At 44.5% G+C, this 27,512-nt stretch overlaps 1 protein-coding gene across 1 annotated transcript; it reads right to left on the bottom strand.

Annotated features, from left to right (window-relative positions):
• Positions 1-4,502: 4,502 nt before the first annotated feature.
• On the bottom strand, positions 4,503-21,751 carry LOC142845135 (uncharacterized). The gene is made up of 10 exons (XM_075963898.1): positions 21,668-21,751; positions 19,843-20,060; positions 18,274-18,560; positions 17,604-17,708; positions 15,371-15,511; positions 14,086-14,149; positions 13,650-13,710; positions 12,233-12,324; positions 11,302-11,344; positions 4,503-4,889 (listed from the first exon to the last, which is right to left on the bottom strand). Exons 1-10 carry the CDS (start codon positions 21,741-21,743, stop codon positions 4,876-4,878), a joined length of 1,101 nt encoding a protein of 366 aa, XP_075820013.1. The 5' UTR covers positions 21,744-21,751; the 3' UTR covers positions 4,503-4,875.
• Positions 21,752-27,512: the final 5,761 nt, after the last annotated feature.

Genomic DNA, 27,512 nt, shown 5'->3' with positions numbered 1-27,512 from the left:
TTACTCAGTGGTAAAATACAATGACACCTTGAAATTTGCACACAAATAGATGGAACTGGAAAAAAAATCCTGAGTGAGGAAAACCAGACCCTGAAAGATGAGTATGGAATATGTTCAGTCATAAGTGGATACGAGCTGCAAATCAAAGGATAATAAGCCTATAGTTTATGACCCCAAAGAAGCTATGTAACAAAGTGAACCCTAAGAGAAACATATAGAGATACCTCTGGGAATGGGAAATAGACAAGATCTCCTGAGAAAATTGGGAACATGGGGGTTGGGGGAGAAGGAAGGGCAGAAACGAAGGAGGAGAGGAAAAGGGGAAGGGTAGGAGAACTTGAGGGAATGGGATCTTCTAGATGCAGGAAGGACAAAAACAAAGAGTAAGGAAAAAGATATCTTGATTGAGGGAGCCATTATGGGGCTAGCATGAAACCTGGTACTAGAGAAATTCCCAGGAATTCACTAGGATGGCACCAGCTAAGACCCTAAGCAATAGTGGAGAGGGTGCCTGAACTAGCCTTGCCCTGTAGTCAGATTGATGACTATCTTAAATGTCACTATAGAACCTTCATCCAGCAACTGATATAAACAGAGGCAGAGACCTACAGCAGAACAATGGGTTGAGCTCCCAAAGTCCAAAGAGTGGGAGGAGTGAGAATATGAGCAAAGATTTCAAGACCGTGATGGTGACGCCCACTGAAACAGCTTACCTGAGCTAATGGGAGCTCTCCAGCTCTGGCCAGACAGGGAAGGAACCAGAATAGAACCAAACTAGAACTTCAAATGTGGGTAACAGTTGTATGGCTGGGGCAGACTGCGGGGCCCCTCAATAGCAGTGGCACCAGGATTTCTCCCCACTGCTTGTTCTGGCTTTTTGGAATCCATTCTCTTTGGAAGGACACCTTGCTCAGCCTAGATATAATAGGGAGGGCCTCGGACCTTCTGCAAAGCAATGTGCCTTACCCTCTCTGAGGGGTGGATGGGAATGGGGGGTTAGGTGGAGGAAATGGAAGGAGGGTAGGGAGTGGGAACTGGGATTGATGTGTAAAATGAAAAAAGATATTTTGCTTTCTTTTTTAATTAAATAGATAAATGTTAGTCATAAAAAAAACAGACATACAAAAGAAATAGACAGAGACACAGGATAGAGTTGGAGAGCAACCCAATGAATACAGAATCTGCCTGTGTTTATTTCTCATACACTTTAAATATCCAAATCCAAAAGGGTGGACAGAAGGCAAGACTTCTTTACCGTGATACAAACAAGGGAAAAACAAAGTAATCACCATCCTAATACCCAGAACACCAAGTAACCATATCCTAGGCCAAGACACTGTTGGTAGTCACTCTTTAAGTCAAAAACCTCCTGTCATTAGCCTGGAAGGAGCAAGAATCCTGAACTCTCTGATCTTTAGTCAAGGTGGAACAGATCCAGTTCTGTGGGCTCCAACCTTCCCCTAAAGGAGTTGGAGTGAGAGTTTGCTAAACTTGTGTTTCTGACCCCCTGATGTCATCATGCTGCAGTCTGAGAAGGAAAGGGATTGTGGTGGTGGTTGGTGATTTCTGTCTTCCTGATAGACTTGTTACACAAATTTCCAGACCTTAGTGAGTCCTATTTACTCTGAAACTGGGCCAAGAATACTGATTGAATGTTTGGCCATGTATCTACAAAATGTATTGGGACACAGAAGTTAACTTTGTGAGTGTGGCGTTCAATCTGCTATTGAAATAGAGGATCCTCAGAAATTTCTGAGATTTCCCCTTTGGGGGAAAAAGACTTGCTAACACAATGGAACAGTATTATGGAGACAATGTGTGACTGAAGACCTCTTCAAATGATGAGATAGATTATTGAACCTATTTTAATCCCAAATTAACTATTAATCTCAAAATATTTTCCATTGGTATGGATTTTGGTATACTGATACAAATTCAAAGTTAATTTTGTTATACTGTATATACTCTTGTTTGGGGGTATTGTGCTTCTGCAGCTCATTTAAAATATAATATATATTAAGAAATATAGTTAGTAGTTAGTGACATATACTAATCAAGCTTGTTATCATATTAGGTATATTTTCAAGGTTAAACAGATCTATTAAGATGGATATATAGTCTTCAAACACTTCAGACCTACAGAATATGTCATTTAATATGTTTAATAACCAAGACTTTCATGAAAGTGAGATATGCACCATTAATTGCTTCAAAAGAGGATGTTGTGCATCAAAGAAACTCTATATGGAGTTTGCTTTCTTTATGGAAAAAGCTAGACATTTGAGCAGAACTGCCTTTGCCTCAATTGTTGACAGTATACTGTCCAAACTGGACCAGCAGGTTGCAAAAGAAAGTGACTGCCAAATGTTGCCTAGACAAGATAGGACAGTCCTTCAAAAGCCCCTGCTTCTCAAAAATGTCCGTTATATATTCTGGGTCTATAGAGCAAAGCTGGGTGTTCCAATGTCACAGAAGAACTTTCGGTGGGTGACTGTCCAGGCAACTAGATGTCCTTGTCGTTAGGTAACATTACATCCTTCTGGGATCTTTGATAAAGTTAAAGACTAAATAACTAGATTGAAAGCTTTCCTTAGTTATGATAAAAAGGTAAAGTAATTATAAAATTTCAGACTCACAAAGATAAGATAAATAATAGAATGTTTTCCCTAAATTTGCCAGATACGAATGAACTAGATAACTGTTTTTGTTGTATATAATTTTACTGGGTTAAAGTTAAAACCTTTCTGTTTATTTAGAAAAAAAGGAGGAACTGCTGTTGAAATTATTTTTTTGTACATTGTAAAACTGTGTTGCTGAGTTGTTAATAAAAAGCTGATTGGCCAATGGCTAGGCAGGGTTTTCAGGGCAGAGAGAATGTTGGGAAGAAAAAGGGTGAAGTCAGAGGAGTAGCCAGCTAGACACAGAAAGGAAACAGGAGGTGCAAGATAAAAGAGAGGTAACACCATTTGTCAGAATGTAGATTAATATAAATGGGTTAATTTAAGTTGTAAGAGTTAGCTAATAACAAGCCTGAGCCATTGGATTAACATTTAAAATTAATTATTAGTTTCTGAGTGATTATTTGGAAAGTGGCAGCAGAACAGAGCTGATCACTGTACCAACGAAAAAAATTCTACATACAAATGTATTTCTTTTTCAAGACATAGTTGGTTGAAGGAATGTGTGTTGGTTTTTCTCTTCTGCCAGCCTGAGACTCCTTCAGACTAGGACCCTCATTCTTCCTTCTTTATGCTCACAACCACCGTCTGGCTTCTGGTGAGACCCAATAAACACCATACTTGGTAAAGGTGGGGAAACAGCTGCTGAATAGGCTGAGGAGTTGACTGAATTGATGAGGCTGGAAATGAGACCCAGATCCCTCCCTCCTGTGAACCTTCATGCATCCATCCAAAGGCTTCTGTTCCAGCTGCAGAAAGCACATAACCATCCTCGGGGAGGGAGGCAGCGGGAACCCTGGCAATCACTTCTGTGGAGGAGGGAACAAGTTTGAAGACCTTCTCTACAGTGACATCCTCCAGGAAATGACCTCTCATTCTTTCTGCATCAGTTCCTCCTGGCACCAGAACAAGGCCTGAGGACGTCCACATGTCACACCTGTAAATCCTCTCTGTCCTTTAGAGCACCTTGTTTGTAGCCACCTCATTCTCTGCTACACACACACACACACACACACACACACACACACACACACACACAGCTCTGCCTGTCACTCCTCTCTCATTTCCCATGACAACTTCTACAGAACAAACTGGAATGTGTTTGTCAATTGCATTTGTCAGGCTCCTTGGGTTACTTGTAAAGTAGAATGTTCAGCCTGACATGAGTTAAGGAGTAAAGAGGGTCCTGAAATGTTATGGATTCCAGCACTCAAAGGAAACCTTCAGGACATGTTTTCTCTGTGACTCAGATCTGGTTTCTTCTGCCCTGACTTCAAGCCGACTTTGCCCGAGCGGATGGCAGAGATGGCCACCAGTAACCAGTGACCACAGCAGAAAGCAGACATCTCTCCCTGATATCTCTTCAAGCCTTCTCAAGCTTATTCCCATCATCCCTGTAAGGGTCACACGCTGACCTCTAAACTAAGCGTAGCAGCCAGAGTAAGGAAAAGACCCATGGTTCAATATGAAGATATTGTTCCCACAGAGAAAGCCGTGGCAGAAGGGTGGAGGGGTGGATGAATAGGAGAGCACGGCTAGGGGTAAAGTGGCCAGGGTGTGCGTGTTCCCGTCTACTACCTTCCTCTAGTATTGTCCGTGGAAGACCCCCTGGGACCTGTCTGCAGGAGAGACCATGGAAACCACACAGGTGAAGAATAAGTGTGCCCAGAACGAGCGTTCTGCTCCCATACCACTAATCTCTTCCCCACCTCGCAGACTCTGCCCGAAGCTGTAGTAAGCACACAGGTGGCTTGTGTGGATGGTAAAACCTTGGCTGAACTGGGGACAGAGGTAGGAGGAAGCTGGCGGACACGAATCCAGCGTGACCTTTATTCTTCCTGAATCGAGAGACGCTTGAGCCAATTTCTGCTTATATTCTTAGCAGCAGCACACAGGGGAGAGGACTTGCTCTAGTTAATTTTCTGTCCACAGCGTGACACTTTATTAAGGCTGTGCAGGACACCATGACAGATCTGCGTAAGTCAAGTCCTGTCAAGTATGACCTGCAGGAAGAAAACATGTCATGGTAGAGGGATTCCCAGGAGCCTCTGCTGAATCCCTGGGAGCTGCAGGCCTTGCTCTCTGCTTGAGCCTTCATGTCTGGGCTTGAGGCTGACTCCGCTTGCCCCTTCTCCATCCTCGCTCAGGTGTCTGGCTTCAGGCTTCTCCCTCAGGCCAGCAGAGTTTCTGAAGTCGTTCACAAAGAGAGCTCTGACAAGAGAAGGTTGAAAAACAAATGCTGTTGCCTGCGTCTGCTGTCTTCAAAGGAGCCTAAGATTTGGCAGCTTTGTGCTGGTGGAGAGACTCCAGAGGCTCAGATTGCCCCTTCAGTGCAGGGACTTCAGGGTGTGGTCGCTGGGCTGCCACAACACATTTTCCTCAGGGTTAGAGTCAGAGAGCCAGAGAATGACAAAGGAGCCCCACTTCCTACCCAAACCACTGAGGTACTAGTCCCCGAAGCTAAGACAGCACAGGGCGCTCTATTAGGACACAGCAGGGTGTCCTTCACACTGCCTCCAGCCTCTCCCTTCTGAAGAAGACCTGTGTTTGAGCCTAAATTCTCCTTCCTTCTGGCTGTGTGGAAATGGACCTGACAGTTAATCTTCCTGAGCCTCAGTTCTTAGATAACCTGCTGGGGTAGCCCTCAGCACTGGATAAAATGACTCACAGCAAAGCAATGCAAAGCAATGCTGACAGGATCTCAGTACTTGACCGCAGAACCATAGTAACAAAAACACCATGATACTGACGTAAAAGCAGAAATACAGATCGATGGAATAGAATGGATGACAAAGAAATACACCCACACTGCTACAGTTGCCTACATTTTGACAACACATTATTTAAAAATAAAAGAAGCAAAAAAAATTAAAATTAAAAACTCGCAGCAAATGATAGTAAATTCGGTATTCAATGTAGAGGAAAGGAACGAGATCCTTATCCCTCATCCTACTCCAAAATTTGTCCAAAGTGGAGCAAAGATCTAAATGTAAGATACGAAACTCTGAAACTCCCAGAAGATACAGGCATAGGTTCTCGGGAACCCATTCCGATAGCTCAGAGCACGAGAGTGAACACTGAGAAATGAGATTCCATGATGGCAAAGGTTTCTGCAAAACAAAGGAAGCGGTCACCAGAGTGAGGGGATAATGGGAGAGAGTCTCTGGCAAGGAGTCAACATCTGGAATGCAGGGGACTCAAGGACCAAAGAAACATCCCGTCAGTACAAGAGCACGGGTTACGAACAGACAGTTGTCAAAAGGAGAAACACAAGTGACCAAGAAATACTTGGAAAAGAAGTATTGCTTCCCACCCGGAGTCAGAAAGGGTGTCATCCAGAGAAACAATGACAACAAATACTGCCAGGATGTGGGTGGAGAGACAGGCGCTGCTGGTGGAAGAGGAAACTGAGGGAATCCCTTAGAGTGTCGCCAGGAACCCAAAACAACTATCACGTGACTCCTGGGTGGACACCAGATGAAGAACAATTAATAAACAAAATTGGGACATATAAACACCAGAATGTTTTTCGGATCAAAGGATAATTATCCATTCATGGATACCCAGGCTGGTTCCACGTCCTGGCCGTTGTGAATAGTGTAGCCGTGGCTGTACAGGTGTCTGTGTGGTGCGTTGGTGCGGTTTCCTTCAGGACTCTATCTAGGAGGGAGCAGATGGGTCATATGGGAGTCCTAGCTTCAGTTTTTTGTTTTCTTTTGTTTTTCTTTCAAGACAGGGTTTCTCTGTTAGCATTGGCTGTCCCAAAACTTACTCTGTAGACCAGGCTGCCCTCAGACTCAGAGATCCATCTGACTCCGCCTCCCAAGTGCTATGATTAAAGGTGTAGGCCACCATGCCCAGCTCTGTCTTCAGTTTTCTGAGGACCATGCTAATTTCCATGGTGGCTGCACCAGTGTGTGTGTCTGCATATGTGTGTGTGCATGTGTGTGTGTGCGTGCATGCATGTGTGCGTGCGCGTGTGTGTGTTTGTGGGTGTGTTCTCCGTTCAGTACACCTTTTCTACCATTGGTCGTCATTTATTTTCTTGATCACAGCCATCTGCATCTCACTGGGGTGTGTTACAGCCTTGATGTAATTTCGATTTGCATATTTCTCTGACAGCTAAGTATACTGAACATTTTCTCCAAATATTTATTGGTCATTTGTACTTATTTTTTCTCCATTTTAAACAAAATAAAAATGATTTAAACAACAATACACTTGATTTGAAGGGGAAACTATCTAAGACTCATATCTTAAAGAGTACTTTACCCCTACTTAAAGATGCGTTGCCCCACATGTAACAGCTGTGCACAACAAAATCTATAAACTTGCCCTTTTACAATACTAAATGAAACACACCGAAGTTCTCCAATCAAAGTATGCAAGGGTTATTATGCTGTTGGGTCTTTGTTGTTGAGACAATGGGAACAAAACAACTTACTGGAATCTAAAGCCTACAAGATGAATGGATGTGTCGTTAATAAAGAAGAGGGTTTCCGCAGAATCAGAACATCTCCGTGCCTTCTCCATTTAATGTCAACAGAAACATAAGACTGACCATTAAGTTTAGTTTTTTTTTTAAAGAACAATGTGATTGTGCACATAAACCACTTACTTCCTGTCTCATCAAAGGGGAGGGGGTGAAAAAAAAAGGACAGAGGGGAAAAAAACCATCCTGTAGTGGTGAGGCCAGGGTGAAGCTGGCCATCATTTCTAGTTGGAAATGTCTTGGGGTGAGGGGATAGGTTCACTTGTTAGCAGAAACCTCCTGCTTGCTGCTGGCCTTCTCCTCCTCGTCCTCCTCCAACTGTGCAGGTGTGTCTGCCTCACTATCTGCTGCCCAGAAAACTGGAAACTTAACAGCCTCATTGGCAATTCCTGCCACCCACCAGTTTGCTGAGTTGAGCACTTCCCTCAGTCTTTCACGGCCCGACTGAACCATCCTGCTCCACGCTGCTCAATTAACACTCTTCTCAGCTGAGTCCAGGAGTCTCCTCAGCAGCCACTCTATAAATAGCTTCCAGCTCTCCCTAAAGAAGCCCCTCTGTATTTCTTCTTTTGAAAACTGCTCATTCAAAAGCCTGGGATAAAACCGGACTCTCTGTACATAGCAGACAATGAGAACTACTGAGAACTCAAGAACAATGGCAATGGGTTTCTGATCCTACTGCACGTACTGGCTTTGTGGGAGCCTAGGCAGTTTGGATGCTCAACTTACTAGACTTGGATGGAGGTGGGGATTCCTTGGACTTCCCACAGGGCAGGGAACCCTGATTGCTCTTCGGGCCGAGGAGGGGGGGACTTAATTGGGGGAGGGGGAGGGAAATGGGAGGCGGTGGCGGGGAAGAGACAGAAATCTTTAATAAATAAATAAATTTAAAAAAACACAAAAAATAAAAATAAAAAACAAAAACAAAAAAAAGAAAACTGCTCATTCAATAATTTTGCTCATTTAGTGATTGAAAGATTTCGGGGGAAAAGATTAATTTTTTAGTTCTTTCTACAAGCTTGACATTAATGCTTTGTTGGAGGCATAGCTGGCAAAGATGCTCTCCCTTCCTGTCGTCATCTCATTCTGGTCATCTCTTCCTCTGCCATGCAAACACTTTTACCTTTTCTGTCATCCCATGATAAATTATTCTTACTAATATTTAACCTGTTAGAGAATGTGTGTGTGTCCGTGTATATGATGTAAAAGTAAAAAGGGAAAGAAAGGTGAAGGAAAGGACAGTGAGCGGGCGTTAATATGGCCAAAGCACCTGAATGTGGACGCCGTCTTGAAACCTCCACTTTTTACAATCAAATACGCTAATGAAAATAATCTGGCTGGTGAGAGTAAAAGTGAATGTTTTATTTCTTTTATTAGTCCTCAGTGGAGAGAATGAGGCACAGCGAGGTTAAATATACTCCCTGAAGAACTGGAATTGGAAACTAGGAATTCTGACTCCTGTCAACAGATTTGGCTTTTATCTGGGAAATATGTGTTGGCAGTATCATGTCTTCCCTCTAGTGGCCTATTTGGGAACTGACCAGCTCCTGCCAATCAAGCCCAGGGCTTGTGCCTTGCCTGGGCCAGCCACCATTGCTCTTCCAGGTTAGGAAAAGGGGCAGCTGAAGTGCACATAATGCCCATTCTCCGTTCGTTCAGGGCCTGTAGGTGAGGGGTAGGAGGGAGATGCATGGTCTCAGACCCAGGGCTCCCGTCTCGGTCTCTGAGACTCTCCTTTTTCATCTTTGCTCCAGCTCTTCCCTTTCCTGGCAGATTAGACAATCTGAGGCATTTGCTGCACTGTCCAGGTTCTGAACTAGATTTGTCTGCATTTTTTCATGGTCACCCAACGAGGCAGGTGTTACCCTTACTCTCAGGCTTCAACAGTATAAAACCATAGGCCTACCATGCCTACTCATGGCTGCCCATCATAAAGGTCCTGGGATCCTTGAGCCTCTGAAGTCAGAACTTTGAACCTTCTGGAATTCAAGAAGTGTTGCGATAGTATTAACTGTCAACTCTACAGAATTTATGACCACCCAGTCTAGTCGTGCCTGTAGGGATTGTCTTGATAGAGGTTAGAGATCCCCCCCCCCCCCCACACACACACACTCACCAATCCCTGGGCTACGTAGAAAGGCTAGCCTAGCTCAGCATGTCCTCATCACCCTGCTTCTTGAGAGCGGCTGCAATGTGACAGGCTGCTGCTTCTGTGACTTCCCATATGATAGATGGTCACTGTGAGGTTTGAGTCTAAATAAACCCTCTGTCCCTTCAGTTACATTAGTCAGACATTCCTGTCACGACAACTAAGATGCACGGTATCTTGCCCTTCTACTTGTCCCTAAGCAGACCCCAAAGTGACACTTAAACACAGAGAAAACGGCTTGGGAGTATATTTCTCACACAAGAGAGGAGAGTCAGGTACAGAGGCGCAGCTAATTGGGGTTCAGGGCCAGGGCTCTGTGTGGCTTTTTCCCCATCATCTGTTTAAAACATGAGGCCCACCTCTTGGTTGGCACATCTTCCTGGCATGCCATTTCTCTGGATGGAACCAGCATTGGCTTCAGATGGTCCCGAGAGTTGTCAGGACTGCAAGTCCTGCCCACTATCTGAACTAAAGAGGCCATTCACCATCCTGTCCCTTCTCAAGCACATTCATGCCTTTGGTTTGTTCTTACAGATGGGTCCTCCTGAAGCAGCCCTATGCTGACATACATGTCTGTTGATGCTTTCCCCTGGTCAGCTTCAGTAAGTGAAAACCCAAACTCTAGAGAAAGGACTGGTAGGGGGTGACTGTGTAAAATCACTGGAGAGAAAGGAGATTAAGGCCAGAGTCACCCAAGCTGGGGCCAGAGAGTCCCATGGTGACACTTAATTGAGCATTTTTATCACAGTCCTGTCTGGTCCCATCAATATCCTACAGGCACTGGGGGTCACTGAGTATCTGTATCTCACACCAAAGAGACAAGAAGACATAAATAAGAGACTTTAGACATTAGAAGACACTAGCCACCATGAGGAATACTTGTCACAGTTTGGATTTTTCTGGAGACTCCTCTAGGTTCTGATCTTCTTCCCCTCTACACGTCCCAATACTCTCAACTAGATAAAAGTCATCAGGAAGCAAGGGTCCTGAACAGATGGGTAAAGGAGCCCAGAAAAAGAAAGAATGGGGCTCACAGAAGGGACACAGGAAGTTGGTGACCGTGGTGATTAATGCCGATCATCAACATGACAGAGTCTAGAGCCACTTCTGGGCCTATCAAGTAGATAGTTGATATGCTGAACTAATGGAGATGGGAAGACCCACCTGAGTGTGCCGTACATCATTCTGAAGATGGATCCAAGACATATTCAGGACAAAGTAAGAGAAACACTAGCATTCACCTTTGCTTCCTGATTACAGACAAAATGTGACCCCAAGCTCTTGCTGCCGTGCCTTCCCCACCATAATGGATTGTGCCCTCAACCAAATAAACCCTTTCTTCCATTAGGTGCTTCTTGTCACGTATTTGGTCACTGCATTAGGAAAAGTAACTAACATATCGACTGAACCGGGATTTAAGTCTGTCCCTAATGCCCAGCTCAGTTCTGTTCATTCCAGAACTCCATCCTAACACTTAACACTATGGGGAAAAAAAAAACTATTTCAGGAATACCCCTATAACAAGAGTCACTATCAATAGAAAAGCCTCAGAAAGTTATTGTAATCATAATTGCTATGGAGTGAGTGTCTCGGGAACCTCAGTGTCACATTGGTCACTGCGAAGGATATTGTACAATAAAATCTTAATGACTAAAGTATAACTCAGAAACCTTGCTAAGGCACTGAGGAGTGTACAACTCCAATAGTTTCTCTTTGATATAGATCAGTGAATAGTCCTAGAAACCCACTTCTAACCAACCTAACCCCTCTAGAATGGGCTATCTCAGGAACCCCAGTGTAATACTGTAGAGTTGACTTTCCAGGAGCCCAGCTGCGTGCGGTAAGGTTGATCCAGGCATTGGTTCTATGGCTTCATGATTTTATTTATACCTGTTTCCAGTATCCTTCCCATGGGATATTCAACACTGAAGAGAGAGGTGGGATTGGGGCATTCTGGGATGAATATGAAAAAGAAAACTTACTTTTAATCAGCCAATTGATGAAAGAGGCCGGGAAGCTTTTGTCCTGGAAAAATAAAGCAAAAATCAAAAAACTCATAGCAAGTGTATACCTACTGTGTTCCAGGCTCGGTGTTCCATGTAAACATAGCACCGACTTTGCAACATGAGGATAACAGACAAAAAAAGCAGACTTGGAGATGGGAATGGCTTTGCCCAGGCCTAACATTGAACAGTCACAACACTGTTCCTAAATTCTTGACTCCAGACTTTGCCCTTGGACATCTGAGGGCTGAGAGGCAGTGGACTATTGACCCCGAGATCCCACCTTGTAGAAGAACCCAGGAACTGCCCCAAGTTCCTGGCCATGTCTCAGCCTGGACAGCTAGGGTGGGGAGGATATAGCCAAGGCCACCAGAATGAAGAATGGCTGCCCCATCACCCTGAAGGCTCTGTGTATCAAGATGCCAAGAAATAAACTTGATTGGTTTTTTTAAATCAATGGCAAAACAGTGTAAGTCAATAGTTTTATAGTTCCTCCTCTGTTCCACGTGTGCCAGGCCCTTTCTCACCGAATCATATTTACAGTACTGAGCACCATCAATCGAAGTACATGTTACTTAATGGGCCAGTAAGACATTGTAAAACTTGCCAGTTAAACCATGCTTTCCTGTTGAATACAAGACACCAACTCGAGGTATGCTATGACATAGGGAAGCATGTATCCTGGAAGAGCCACGGTGATAAATGTGTGGCTATGAAAATTACCCTACCCGACACAAGAAAACGGCGGTTCAGATGTGAGGGCATGGTGCTTGTGGCTACACAGACATTCAAAATCAAAGCTCAGGCTGGCTCTCTTAATGGTGCCGCTTGGACACATATCCCAACCAAGGAGACCTCAGGTGGGGAGACCTGGGTCCTCTGAGTCCTCAACAGAACTGGCTACTCATACCTTAAAATCCATGTGGTAAGAGCGTTCATATAGTAGAGGCTGTGGGGTACTGGTCAGGTTGTTGTCTCCCAACATCCCGAAGGAAGCAATATCTGACGGAGAAAAAGAAGCGGGGAACAATAGAAAGAACTTGAAAGACAGGAGACATGCACCTGATGAAAACAGAGGCTCATACATCTCCCTTGGCATCCCTGTCACAAGCAGGTGTGTCTAGCAGAAAGATTAATCCCCAGCTGCTGAGTGCGCACTGAGGACACAGAACCCCACCGTCATCCACTAAGGGTGATGGGTGCTCTCGGACTGGCAATGGCAAACCATCTTTCCTACAAGGTAGACCTCTCCTTTCCCAGGCCCGCCAGACTCCTTCCTTCCCTCCAACAACACTTGCCACTTCCCTTCCACGCCTCGTTCCACTCATCTGCCCATTTTTCCTTCCCCCTTTACCCATCTCAGTAGCTTGCTTTTCCCTTGACTTGGTCACAGTCCATCTCACCTCCCCTGGTCTTCCTACCTGTCTGCTAACAGACCCTTCCTTCCATCTATCACTTATCCATCAGTAATATATCATGCATGCACACTGCAACGCCATTGCTCTTTGTCTATCAATCCTCCCTTTCCCCTTTCCTCAAATCCCTTTATTTCTGTTTCCTTTTCCCTTCCATCCCCATTTGTCTGTATTTTATTTTATCTTTCCATCACTCCTTCTGCCTTCCACTATCCACCGCAACCCCACTCAGTCCTCCTAAGTGTCCACCACTCCATCTTCTTCTCACTATTTTCTGTCTCTCATTCCCATTTCTGCTTTCCCATTCACTCATGTCCACCACATCCATTCCTTCCCTTTCCATTTCATGCACCAGTAGAGTTTATTTGGGGGGGGAGGGGAGGTCTACTCTGTCCCCAATCTGGACTGTGAGAGAAATGGAAGGGCAAGTCCCCCTCAAGGAGCTTCAGCCTACTGCAAAAGACAGCCAGGAAGTAAACATTTCACACAATGCAGTGAATAATGACACACCCCAAAGGTTGTAGGGGTCCTGAGGAGGGGCTTTGCTGGGAGAGAGCTTTAAAGGCTTTGAGATGAACCAAACATGGTGATTACACTGGAGGAAGAAGGGATATTTAAGGCATCACTAGCTGGAGTGGGAAGTCCTGCAGAACTCAGCCGTTATGTCCTCAAACCTTAGGAAGTATATGGAGGCAGCTTGGGTACTCCACTAAAGGAAGATGAGGGGGACACTAGGGACAGCTTCAGAAAAGACCTTGACAACATGCCCTGAGGCGTGAAATTGATTTCCCAAGAAATGGGGATCTGAGTTGTGGCACAGAAAGGTCTGTCTTCAGCTGTATAGAAGTCGGTGCTGTGGCTACTGTAGCAGTCAATACAACAAAGCCGTGAGCAGGCAACAGCTCTACTTACTTTTCAGGATGACCAACTGTTGGTTGACGATGTAAAACCAGAATCGGACCACTGGGCACAACTGCAATACAAAGGATGGGAGGCCTTGCTAAGAGGGTACTTGTCCATACCTGATGAGTATTTACATGCAGAATCAATCTTTGTAATCTAGGACACTTTGCAGGATGAGTCTTCCACATAAGATGGAGAAAGTCTATTGTAAACACGTCACAATCTTCCTCTTACACAGACCTAAGCTGCCTGCTACAATCACCTCTCAAACGTTGTCTTTTTTTCTGTCCCTTCTTCAGAAGCAGGGGTTGTGACAAAGGACAGGAAAGAGACTCTACACAGCTCAGGCTTATGCCCACATGGGTTAGTCCTCCATCCCGCTAGCTACAGAGCCTTCTCCATATCTCGTGTTCAGCGTCTGTCGGGGCCATGTTGTCAGACTTACTATGTTGGGCAAGGACATGCTCAAGGACCACTTCATCATCGATTCCATCATTGAGGAGAACATGCTGAGGAAGGGAAAGGGAAACACTGATGATGATCATCACCACTAGGGCTTTGAATACTGTGCTGTACAATCTGAAAAATGATTATGTCTCTGTTGTTCAATCAGCGGTTCTCAATCTGTGTGCTGTGACCCCTTTGGTGGCTGAACAACCCTTTCACGGGGGTCACATATTAGATATCCTGCATATCAGATACTTCTATTATGATTTATAACAATAGAAAAAATTAAGTTATGAAGTAATAATCAAAATAATTTTATGGTTGCAGGTCACCACAACAAGAGGAAATGTATTAAAGTGTCAATACATTAGAAAGGTTAGAACCACTTTGTTAAATTAAACAAGTATGTGTTTTTCAGACCTCCCCCGTGAACCTAGCTTAGATCTCTCAGGTAGACCACTAATGTCTTTTTTTTTTTTTCGAGACAGGGTTTCTTTGTAGCTTTGGTGCCCATCCCGGAACTAGCTCTTGTAGACCAGGCTGGCCTCGAACTCCCAGAAATCCGCCTGCCTCTGCCTCCCGAGTGCTGGGATTAAAGGGGTGCGCCACCACCGACCAGCCACTAATGTCTTTTTAAGATTAGATTTTTCCACCCTTTCTTTAATCCATCCCTGAATTTATCCATGCATGTTTGTCCTCACTTTTCTTCCTTCCTTCCTTCCTTCCTTCCTTCCTTCCTTCCTTCCTTCCTTCCTTCTTTCCATCCATCCATCCACTTCTCATCCAACCAACTTTCCCTTCATTTCCCCCTCATTTTCACTCCCATGATTTTTTTCCCAGTGTGTCTCCAGGAACAACAGTATCTAGTAGCTCAATATGTTCTGCAGAAATGCATGATGAATATAAGGCAACTTCTTCCCTACAGAGCTCATACAGGCATGTCAGGAATGACAGGCTAGCGTGAAAATTGATGTGGCAAAACTCCTACCCAGGATCTCTCCATGAGAACTTGGAAAAAGGAGCACCCAGTATTCTCCACAAGTGGGTACTGTCAGGGAGGTCTGTGCTTCTGGCCCACAGGAATCCCCTTCTGCTTGGGATTCCAAGATCCTTGAGACAGAAGCTTGACTGGAAGGAGGGAATTAAAAAATAGGAAACACTAGTGGTAGAGTTTGCTAGCATCTTGGTCAGATACCAGGGAGACTGGAGACTACTCTATGCATAGCACCATCGCACACCATGTTCTGTTTGCTGGTACCCAGTTTTCCTGGGTTTCTACCTACCCTGTCTCGACTTGGATCCCAGTGAATACTGCTTTGCAGCTCTTCACAGAAAATGAGACTTGACCAGGCTCAGTCTGTTCCAAATTCAAGGGGACCATGATGTTCACATCCACGGTGGAGCCACTGAGAAATTTGAGCATCCTGGGTGCATGGGAGAAGGCTGTTAGATGTCGCATGCATGTCTGCATGGGAGAAGGCTGTTAGATGTCACATGCATGTCTGCATGGGAGAAGGCTGTTAGATGTCACGTGCATGTCTGGGAATACTGTAAAGGTTTTACAGTAACTTGCAAAGAGGGTAGATACTTGTGGGTGAGAGGTGACTGATAGATATAATTCAAAAAGGATTCCTAATTTCCTATGTCTAAGTTTTATTTGTTTCATTATATATATATACATAAAATCAATAAAATAGTTTATTTGAATAGGTAATGCTTATCCATAGCTTAAAACTCAAAGATAAAAAGTGTTAGTGAAAGGCTGCCCTCTACCCTGTCCACCAGTAGCTCTGCTGAACTCAGGTAGTATCACCAGTGTTAGTATCTTCTCCTGGAGTTACATGTGTGCCCACAACCATTCACGTGCAATGTGTGTGTATAATTGTTTATGTGTGTGCATGTGTGATGGTGTGTATGTATGATGGCAACGATGATGATGTATGTAAGAGAGAGAAATATGGTGATTCAGTTTATGTGTGTGTGTGTGTGTGTGTGTTGGTGTGTATGCATATCTGATGGTGTGTTCCTGAAGCTCATGTATTTGGATTAGCCCACCAGTCAATAAGCTTCAGGGATCCCTCTATCTCTGTCCTCAGCAGCACTGGGGTGACAGGCACAGATCCTGGCCCAGGTCTGAACTTGTGTCGTCAAGCTTGTGTCACGGGCATTTTTCCAACCGAGCGCTCTCCCTGTCTTTATGTGTAATCTGATTGAATGTCTCTGAGGTCCTATTGGCTGTTCGGTAAAATGGATGCAGTATCTCCGTCCCTTGGAGATCTACGGTAGGAATTGAGAAGAGAACTCAGAGGAACTACCACCCACAACCTGGGCTGTGTGAAGTACTCAAGAATGCTAGACACATTTCGTCACAATTGCCAGGTCTCTGTAAGATAATTTAGCAATGGTTATCAAAGTCTATAAATTACAGGTGGTGATGTAGTTCAGTAACTGAATATTTGCCTGGTTTATATGAGGTCCTGGATTCAACACCCAGCACAGCAAATAAATAGAAGATAGATAGATAGATAGATAGATAGATAGATAGATAGATAGATAGATAGATAGTAGATAGATAGATGATAGATAGATAGATAGATAGATAGATAGATAGATAGATAGATAGATAGATAGATAGACAGACATACAGACAGACAGACAGACAGACAGACAGACAGATAGATAGATAGCTATGAATTGTATTCAAGAGACTTTCTAACAATTGGAGAGTTGACAGATTCATTACTTGAACGGATCACAGAGTTATTCAAAAGACTGTGTGGTGAACAACCTGGTGTTAGTCACAGGACAGTTCACAAACACCATGCTGTGGGTGATGTTTATTATCTTTCAGAATGGTTGTGGGAAAAGAACAGAAAAGACACCAACTGAGATCTTAAAGGCCACTGCCTCTCTTTTGTAAGATTGGAGGCTGTTTTCTTTTGCATTTTAATTTTCTCCCCAAGTTTGCTTCAACACAGACTCAGAATGCAGCAGAAAAGCAAAAAGCTTTCCTTACATTTCTGTCCCGCCACTACTGCCATCCCAAGAAACTGTATACGTATTCAGACAGTATCAAGAGCTTTTGAAAATGCTAAGAAAAACCAAAGACCACCAAAAAAAAAAAAACCACTTGGTATCTCTAGGACTTTCCTCCGCTTGCTTTTCTCACCATGTTATTTACTTTGCATCGCTGTGATCAAATGTCCAACAGAAAGAGCTTGAGGCAGAAAATGGTGTTTTGATCTACAGTTTAGAAACATTTCAATTCTTTTGCTGGGGAAGGCATGGCAATGGGATCATATGGTGGAGGGCACTAGCTCATGTCATGGCAGAGAAGAGAGCTGAGGCCGCTGGAGCTCAAGGACAGGCTGTGATCTTCCAAGGCCTGCTTCCAGTGACAAACTTCAGCCTGACTCCTAAATGTTCCATGGCACCCCAAAACCACACTAGAGTTCAAAGAGTGAGCCTGCAGAGGACAGTTCCGATTCACACCATAACATTCCTCATTTTGCTCACCCGGAAAAGTTGATGGTCAACTTGGTCTGAAGTTCAAGTTCAAGGCTAGATGAGGCAAAGACCTTCCATGACAATTGGACAATATCGAAGCGGGTGACATTGAGCCTGCAGAAGAGGAACAGTGAGGTGAAGCAGAAAAGTCAGTTTGGTCTCCTTGGCTCTCTGCTCAGGTTGTAGCGGCTGCCCTTCCCTCTGCTCCATGCCTGTCCCTCCTTAACCTTGATTTCTGTTCTGAGTCCCATTCCTACAAATCCTAAACCAGGAAAGCGTCAGCCATTAACTGTCTTTGCAGTTGATTAAGATGGTAAGAGAAAATGCAGATACCCTGTTGAAAGCCTCATCTGGTAACTATGGGATTATCTTGAAACAAAGGGATTCTTTTACTCACTGGGGGACAGGTGATAAGAGATAAGTGGTCAGAGCATCTGTGATATGTTTTCCTGGTGTGACTTAGAATATAGCAGAGCTCAGACAAGCTCACATAAACCCAAAAGTTGGACCACATTAGAGAAACACTAGGCAGTGACTAAGGCTTTGGAAGAGCAGGTGGTGACTTCCCAGTGCCAACCTCTTAAAGAGAGTCAATCCGACCAAAGTCTTCCGGGAGTCTGGAACCATCTCTGATCAATGCTTTATAGAGTCGTTTTATTGCTAAAGAACTCAAACTCACCAGCCATTGAGTTTCCCAGAATTCATGTTCTTCAGAACATCATTCATGCCAGAGAGACTTCCATGGCCACAAAGGCCTCCCAGGGAGCCCTTGCAGATCAGGCCTTCCACAGCCTTGGTCCCTGCTGCCTCCAGGAGGTCATTTTTGATACCAAATGATAGACTGCCACCCAGGAGAAGCGTTAGTAGCTCTTCTCTCTCCAGGACTAGATTCTGGTTGTTGAGAATAACAGTGCTCAGCAGCCCTTCCTGGCTCAGGATGTCCTGGTTGAGGACAGGTGTTGACAACTATTGGTTAAGGAGGTTGCCAGCTCTCTCAAATGGTGCCCTCACATTAATCGTGATGAACTGATGGGGGCAGCCCCATAATCCCCTGGAGCCTTCATGTGGACAACACCTTCAGATGGTACTTCCCCAGTGAGACCAGAGCAGTTAGGGATACCAAGCCTTGATCCAGGGTGGCAGGCTACAGCTCTCTCCAGACAGAGGTCATAAGGTCATAAGAGAGCATACTGAACCTCTGCCACATCCAGTTCTCCTTCTCTCACATCTTTGAGCCCATCCACATCCGCTGATATCTAGACCCAGGTCAATTTTGAGTTATAACTTTACTTTTATCAATGCCTTCCAGACTCTGGCACATAACCAGACCAGGCTAGTACATATGATATGAGATTTGCCCACTCACCCCTGGAAACCTATAAGAATCAGACACTTTTGTCTTATCATTTTGAAGGAAAGGTCCTCTCTCGCTTCAAGGCCAAATTATGGCTGCCAGTGACCCTAGTGATATCTCTCTCCAGAATGCTCTTCCACATCTGAGACTTATAGCTGGTGCTGAGCCTGTGACTCTCCTTATAAAGCTCATCCAAAGGTAGTTTCCTGTCAGTGCCTTTCAGTGAACCTGCTTTAATTTCTAACACAAGGATGACCTTGACTTAGAATTTGCATAATCTTTATGTAACCTACAGCCCAAGGGACCAAAACCAAAAGATACCCTAAGCCCAAACTAACAGCGTCTACTGAATAACCATTCATGATCAAGATTGATTAAGGCGATTGGATGAACTCAAATCCAGGAAAACCGCTCACTAATCCTGTTCCAGATTAAATAGATCCCCAGAAAACCAAGCTCCCAATTGATCATCCCTTGACTCTCCATCCTAAATCCATAGTGGATATTTGTCGGTCCTGCTCCAGAGTGATCAAACCTTCCATAAAATTGATCCAACATCACCTTCACCACAACAACCAGAATGACCTATCACCACCAGTCAGGCCATTTGTTCAAACTGCTCAGACTGAGCCACGTCACCAGATGACCCAATCCCAGGCCGACCATTTGTTGACCCTGCTTCAGATTAACCTGGGCCACCAGATAACACAGCCCCAGACAGACCAGAGCTACCACCTCGGACCTGGAAGCACTTCTTGGATGAGCATCATAACGGTAGCCCTTGCCTGTGAAGTTCATGACATCTGCCACTGAAAGGCTGGACTATCTTGAGCACTTGTGACCTTAATATCCAGGACTGCTTATACTCTTTTGACCCAACTGACCAAAGGATACTTGGCTGGTGATGCCACCTGTGTCCAGGGAGTCTGAAACAGTGACCTTGAGATTATCAAGTTCACTCACACTGTCTTGGTTGACTTCAGGGACCTTTACAGATGAAGCAATAGTCAGAGGAGCCAGTTTTCCACTGTTGGCTCCAAGATCAATGTATTCACTTTTGTCACCAGTAAGAAGATCTGTAGACAGCCCACTATTGTCTCCAATTCCAAAGCCTGCTGATACAAAGACACATGGTTCAGTCCTGGGACACAAGCTCCCATTGGGGTCAGGAAATTAGGTATTCAACCCGAGGCCACTTATGATCATACCCTGGAGCCAGCTTCCTTACAAAAGGAAAACCAAGGTTTAGTCTTGCACCTGAGCTCAGGAGGCAATGAAAAGTCAGATAGAGGACCACACTGGGTCATCTAGGGTGAAGAGAAGTAGCTGCTTTGACTGCTCACAGCTTCCCTGATCTTGATTTACACACACACACACACACACACACACACACACACACACACCTTATTCTTCTATTTCAATGCTGGAGATGAAACCTGGGGATTTGTTAATGTTGGGTAAGCACTTGTTTCTAGTACTGGGCTATCCTCCTACTTCTATATCTTGGCTTTAGCAACCTAGGAGCCCCAGAGGATGTCTGAAATCATAGATAGGACAGCTCTTCTCCCCTTTTAATCAATGTTTTTCCTAACTATATATTTCCTTTTGTTAGATGAAATTTCTGTTCTTTCCATCAAAATTAGACCTAAGATAGAAATTTCTCAAGGAGTGTGGTTCAAGGTGTGAACTCTTCAGAGATAATGGAACCAAGCTGTAGACCCAGAAGGTAGGAGTGGTTTGTAAAGACCAGAAGCTGTAAGTCTGTGTTGTGTGTTCTCCTAGTAGCTGCTTAAGCCCTTGCCTATGTTCTTGTAACAGGCACTTAAGGACTGCTTGAGGCCACAGGATAGAATCCTGGCTTGGCATCTGGGCTTTTGACTTTGGCTCAGACTCCTGTTTTCTGCCTCCTGGACATGTCAATCATCTGTCCTCCTAACTTAGCTCTTTACCCTGTAAGGTTGAAGGCACAGGGATAGGTCGTTGTCTTAAACTGGATTCCAGGAAGAGCAAGCCTCAAAAGACAGACCCTCTGCAGATGAGAACCACTGTCTATGAGTGGGGGCCACACCCCAGAGCAAAAGTGATGTCTTGTGAGAACCAGATGAATCTCCTTGAGTAATGACACCAGTAACAGCTTCAGAACACCCTACAGAACCAGGGTGGAGACAAAGATGAACTAGACCCCACCTTGATCCTGAATCTTCATCATACAGTCCTCTTGCCCCTTGCTAGAGCCCTAAAGATGACTAACTTAGTCCTAAAGCACTAGACTCCTTTATTTGTTCCTTTCGAAATGCGTCCATTAAATCTCCCCTCTCTGCCTTGCTCACCATTGTTCATGTCTGTAATGAGCATATTGTGGCCGTGGCTGGACCTACAATGTTGGGGCACCAGAACTGAGGCTTTTGCTCTTTAGGGAAAACTTTGATCATTAGAGCTGAAGGCTAGAAAGACATACCTGGGAAGTGGGTATAAAAATGGAAGACTATGTTGAGACAATCAATAATGGAAAGAAAGTAGTTTACATCAAATAGGTGATCTGGATGACGTGGTCCAAAAGGGACAAGATGTCTCTAAGAGAGAGTACAGTGCCTCCAGAAGCTTTCGGAGACACTGGCAGATCTTGTTACTCTGATGGGTCAGCTACAAGGAGAGATGTCAGTTTGTCGTTTGGGATGTTTCCTTTGACATAACCTCCAAGAAGGATGGGGTGGCTCACCTAAGCTGTAGCTGAATAAAAGATGTCTCTTGTTAACCAGACAGCCGAGGAAGAGGAACATCCACAAGAGTCTCATGTTCACTGCGAGCACCTGTGGAGACAACAGCTGATAAATTAGATAACACTCATCTGTGTGACCCCAGAGTCCTGGGGTCTTGTGCAATTCTCACCATCACTCTCCATATGGATGGGTCAAGCCTCAGTTTCCCTGTCTGTAAAAGCAGCAATTTCTTACTTTCTTTCCACGAAAGTTCCTGGCAGGGGAAGTCTCCACAAGGCAGTGAGCTCCTCTGCATAAGTAGTTAAAACTGGGAGGTTTTTTCCTGCAACTTTGCTATGTGACAATTAATATCAAGTTCTCTCTCTCTCTCTCTCTCTCTCTCTCTCTCTCTCTCTCTCTCTCTCTCTCTCGGTTTTTTGAGACAGAGTTTCTCTGTTTAACAACCCTAGCTGCCCTGGAACTCACTTTGTAGACTAGGCTGGCTCCGTACTCACAGAGATCCGCCTGCCTCTGCCTCCAGAGTACTGGGATTAAAGGCCTGCGCCACCACCTCCTGGCAATATCAAGTCCTTTAAAGAAAGAATTCAGGGAAGCAATGAGGAATTGGAGGTAAAATGACCTGCCCAATATCACACAGCTTGTGAGTGGCAGGGAAAAACATCCAAATCCAGGCAGACTGGGTTTAGAACCCAACTGTGTTCTAACAGATGAATTGGCAAAAGTGGATAGACACAGAAGCTACCGTTTACTGAGGAGATAGTCTGCATTAATTCCCATGCCATGTTCCTTTGATTCACTACTTAGTAGAATTAAATCCTTCTAACAACCATTGGATGAAATGGAAGCAAAGTGGTCTGGCCAGGGTCCCTCAGTGGCTAATGACAGGGCTAGGGCAGAAGAGATATTATTGTGTGAATTCATCCTTAGCCTCTTGGGCCAGAGGGTGAGGGAGGGATGCTGAGACAGGTTGAACTTTTCAGAGATGATCACACAGTAGCCATCTTCTCTTTTGTGTGTGCTTATAACATCACTGATGCTTCTTCCTCCAAGAGGCAGGTGCTATGTTTCCACCCCTAAGTCTAGAGCAAGGGGGATTGTTGATTGCTTCAAAGAATGGAGCACACATAAACGACATTGTGATTCTGTGACTATGACATGGCTTCTGTTCTCTCTCTTTCCTTTTTCCTCTCCTTCCCTGCTTTTTTGCCCTTCAAACTCACATAATGAGGAAAGAGCCTTGACCATGATGGAATTAAATGATCAGGTTCTTAAAGAGATGGCAAGCCGCCCACATAAAGGAAGGGAGTTCCAGGGCACAGCCCTTCTGTTCCTGGGTGGGGAATGGGGTCATTCTACTCTCACTTTTCACTATTGGGAGAAGCAGGTGCTTACATGCTAATGCAAAATAGAGTTGCCTGTTGAGTATCAGGCCCTTTTGACAAGGTTGGTTTGATCAGTGTCGTGTCTGTAGCCTCTAAAGCAAGGTCTACTTTACAGCTCTATGAACAAGAAGAGGGATTGGAGCTCTTGAGTTTAATATGCCGTCAAATTGTTCAAAATTTAAAAATTGGTAAAATACTTTGTAAGACACACATGTCTTACACTTATCTGTCCTGGGACTGTTACCTTGACCATTAAGCCTAGCCTGTGAGGGACTGAGCACATGGAGGAGGAGGTATCCTCAGTGAGTCTGGAGGGTGAGGGAAGAGAACAGAGTCCACCCACCTGGGGCAGGAAGAAGAATGGACTTGGAACAGTAGGATTAAGCATGCATCTGGTACTACTCAGAAAGTCCTGAAGCTGTGACCTTGGTCAGGATGAGTACAAATGCTGGAAGAATGTGTTGTGGCCCTCTCCTGGCCCAAACTGCCAGCAAAGCTGAGGGCCAAGGGCATGACAAGTCATTAGTCTCTCTTACAGACTAGGTGAGAGGTTACAGCAGAGTGAGCAAGAGCACAGTCAGGAGGATGTATTTGGTGCCATGGCTGTAATGGTAAAAGTAAAATTGCTGCAGATCTCTGAGTGGCTGCAGCAGCAGAAGCACTGCAGGTTCTCAAGCAGCAACAGTGGGCAGTGGGTCCCATGATCAGCCAGTCCCAGAGCCACGAGTCCCAGGCAGGGAGTTGCGTGGTGGGTGAGAAACCTCAATGGGGCAGCCAGTTCCACAATGAGAGATGGACAGATGGGCATGCCAGGAGACCACGCTCAGGTCTCTGATGGTGTCTAGTCCCGGGCAGGGAGACACGTGGTGGGCGAGAGACAGAGACATGGATAAGCCATGCAGAGTGAGGTTGGATATTTACTTAGTAGGATATGAAGGGGAAAGGAAGAAAGGAAGAAGAGCAGAGAGGCAGGGAGAAAGAGAGAGAGAGTGAGAGAAGAGACAGAAGGGAGAGGGGAGAAGTGGGGAGAGACAGAAGCTGCCTCTTTGAAAGGGAGAAGAAAGCAGGAGCAGGGGCATGGCTTGTCTCTTAAAGGGACAGAGCAGTCCATTACAATGGTGCCCCCCGTAACAGGCAGTTAGGGAATCATCCACCTGCCAGATGAAGGTAATTATCCACAAAGATAAGGCCATACCTTGGAGCAGAAATTATCTTGTGAGAACCAGCCTGATCACTTCAAGGGGAGGCAGAGGTAAGGACTTCCTTGACCTGATCAGATAACTGTCAGAACCAGAGCTGAGACAATGGTCAATCGGACCACATATTGACCAGGACTGCTCAGTTGTGCATCCCTCTTGCCCCATGCCCCATGTCATAGTTAGCATTAATTGTCAGCTTGACACAGTCTAGAATCACCTGGGAAGTAAAGTGTAAATTGAGTCATTATCTTTATCAGGTGAGCATGTCTATGAGAAAGTTGTCTTGATTATCAATTGGTAATTATCAATTATCTTGATGCAGGAGGCCTAGCCCATTCTGATTGCCACCATCCCTAAGCAAGTGGTCCCAGGTTATGTAAGGAAGTTAGTGAGCAAGCCAGAAAGTAGTATTTCTTCATCGGTACTTCCTGCCCAGACTTCCCTCGATGATGTATGTGAGTTGGCAGTGTAAGCCAAATAAATCCCTTTCTTCCTGTATTACTTTTGATCACAGTTTTTTCTTTTTTAACACAGCAAAAGAATGAAAACTAGGCCACATCAGTTCTTTTCCCTGCTTTCCCTTATTAATTTGGCTCTTTCAACTGTCCTACTGAGAGCAGGTGGCCAAACCTGACTTGGGGCACGGGATGTGACCCCCCAAGAGTTGCTAGCTGGCCCATTTATGGCACTCCGGGAAGGACTTTTCATTACATGGCAATGAGACAAAACAACTCACTAGAATCAATTCTTGCCTCAGTCACCAAGATGAGCATCTAACCCAAGAGAACATGGTGGAAATCTTCCCCTCTTCCTAGAATTATTTAAAATACCTGAGTTGCAAACATATGGCTACTTGGGTTTTGCTTATTTTCAACTTATTCTTGTCATGACTAATTAAAAGTATGTATGTGTAAAAAGTATCATAAATAGCCGGGCGGTGGTGGCGCACGCCTTTAATCTCAGCACTCGGGAGGCAGAGGCAGGCGGATCTCTGTGAGTTCGAGGCCAGCCTGGTCTATAAGAGCTAGTTCCAGGACAGGAACCAAAAGCTACGGAGAAACCCTGTCTCGAAAATCAAAAAAAAAAAAAGTATCATAAATATTTTGGGCATGGTTTTGTGCCTTCCTCATGGCACTAATATATAGGGGCTGTTTCCTCTACATTTTTGCCCACCCCCTCCCATTTCTGAATCTGCCTGTTACTCAAGGTCTTAACCAGAGCCTCACTCTGCAGGAATTGCTCTCTTAGCATGGAGCTGAAGGATAAAGAATAAAACTGGTCATTTTAAAGGCAAGTTATTGTTGACTCCTTAGAGGCTCGCAACAGGCATCTTCAAGCTTGCCTGTGACGACGGGTGGTCTTAACATGTCCCATTCCATCATAAATTTCATCCGGATTCAGCTCCACTTTGTAGAGTCTTTGGGACTATTAACAAATGTGTTTTTATAGATTACTAATGCATAGAGAAATTGGTTCTAAGATTGCTTTTTTCTGGATCTTCCCCAAGATTAATGTTATTGAGGTTAATACTAACTAGCAGAGCTGGAAAAATGGTTCAGTGTTAAGAGCACTGTCTACTCTTCCAGAGGGCCAGGGTTCGATTCCCGGCACTCACCTAGTGACTTCCAACCATCTGTACCTCCAGCTCCAGGGGATCTAACACCTTTTGCTGGCCTCTGTGGGCACTGCACATGTCTGGTCCATATAAACACACAGAGGCAAAACACCCATACACATGAAACAAAATAAAAGTTTACAAATATGATTAGCATGTTTAGAAAATATGAAGAATGAAGGCGTGATGGTGAGAAAACTATAAAAAAGTATGAAATAAAATTTTCTAAATTCAATTGTTGTAAAGGTATTTATTTCAAAATGATTTAAACTTTCTAAGGTCAAGATTCAATGCACTGGTGCAAACCTGGGGGAAGTTTAATTATCTGTAGCTAAAGTAACAAGTTATTCTCAAGAATATTGCTTTGTTCTTAGTAACATTTGGGAAAAATGCCTTAGGGCAATTTTACGCTTTATCAAGATGATTGTGGTTTTTCTGACTTCATCAACTTTGAACTGCTAAGGAAATCAAGTCTTAATGAAGTCAAGGGCCACTTAAGTGTCTGTTTGTGTATTCCAAACAATTGCCTCATAAGCAATTACTCGGAAAGTTTTAATATAATCAATATCATGTGTGTGTTACTAGAAGTGCACAGAACTGTGTAAGCAAACTTTGTTTGAGTCTTCCGCAAGTGTTTGTGGAGTGCAAAGCTTGTCGGTGAAGTACACAAAGGAGCCAACACATACTAGTTGTTTGGGGTATCATGGCATCAGGACTTTCAATACATGAAATGACAAGAAAAAAGGAACGAAAGGGCAGGGAAAAAGGAAAGGACGGAGGGAGGAAGGGATGGATGGATGGATGGATGGATGGATGGATGGATGGATGGAGAGAGAAGAGAGTAGTCACTCACAGCCCCTTGAGGGACAGGAGTTTGGTCATCTCTACCACATTATCATGATTCCCATTACCACATCTCACTAGCTCAAAAGCATGTTTTTCCTTATTTTACTCTCAAGTAGGATTGCATGTCACAAATGTACGCATATGCAGGAACGTGGCCGTTATGCAACTGATGACATTTAAGTTCCCACTGAAGGACCCTGAGGATGAAGTAGATGGGAATTATCGCTCCTATAAAGTGGACAGATAAATGGAGCTCATATAATAACTAATTATTTATATCAATTATTAAATTAATAATTGTTAAAGACCCAGCTTAGTAATCACCCCCATCCACAGCTCTTGGCTCCTGACTCAGCTTCCCCCACCCACTGCTGGAGCCTGAACTCAGTTCTGCAAACGACTTTGCGCATCTGACACCGTGCTGAAGTAGCAAGAAGCAGGTCTGTTCCCACTGGGCCCACGGAACAACAGTAATGACAAGAATGCCATCTTGCCAGGCCCTGTGCTGGCACTCAGCTCACACCAGGCTTTGTGCCCTCCTTTCCAGAAGAACTCTGTCTTCCGTCTGCTCAACAGAGCTAGTCTGGCTTTTTGTCACCTGTGAAAGCATTATTTTTAACTGTCAGAGAAAGGAACTTGATTCCAACAAAATGAGGTCCCAGCAATTTCAGGGAAATATGTATGTCTGTGCACCGGAAATGTCTACATAGGGATGAGAAAGATGGGCGCAGGAATCTGGAGCTAACCAGATTTTATCTCCCTCGAGTATGATGTCAGCTGTTTTGACAGGCATGGTATGTAA

This window comes from Microtus pennsylvanicus, chromosome 2 (assembly GCF_037038515.1).
Source record: "Microtus pennsylvanicus isolate mMicPen1 chromosome 2, mMicPen1.hap1, whole genome shotgun sequence".
NCBI lineage: Eukaryota > Metazoa > Chordata > Mammalia > Rodentia > Cricetidae > Microtus > Microtus pennsylvanicus.
Note: the sequence above shows the minus strand (reverse complement) of the source record. Positions and strands in the feature narration are given on the sequence as shown.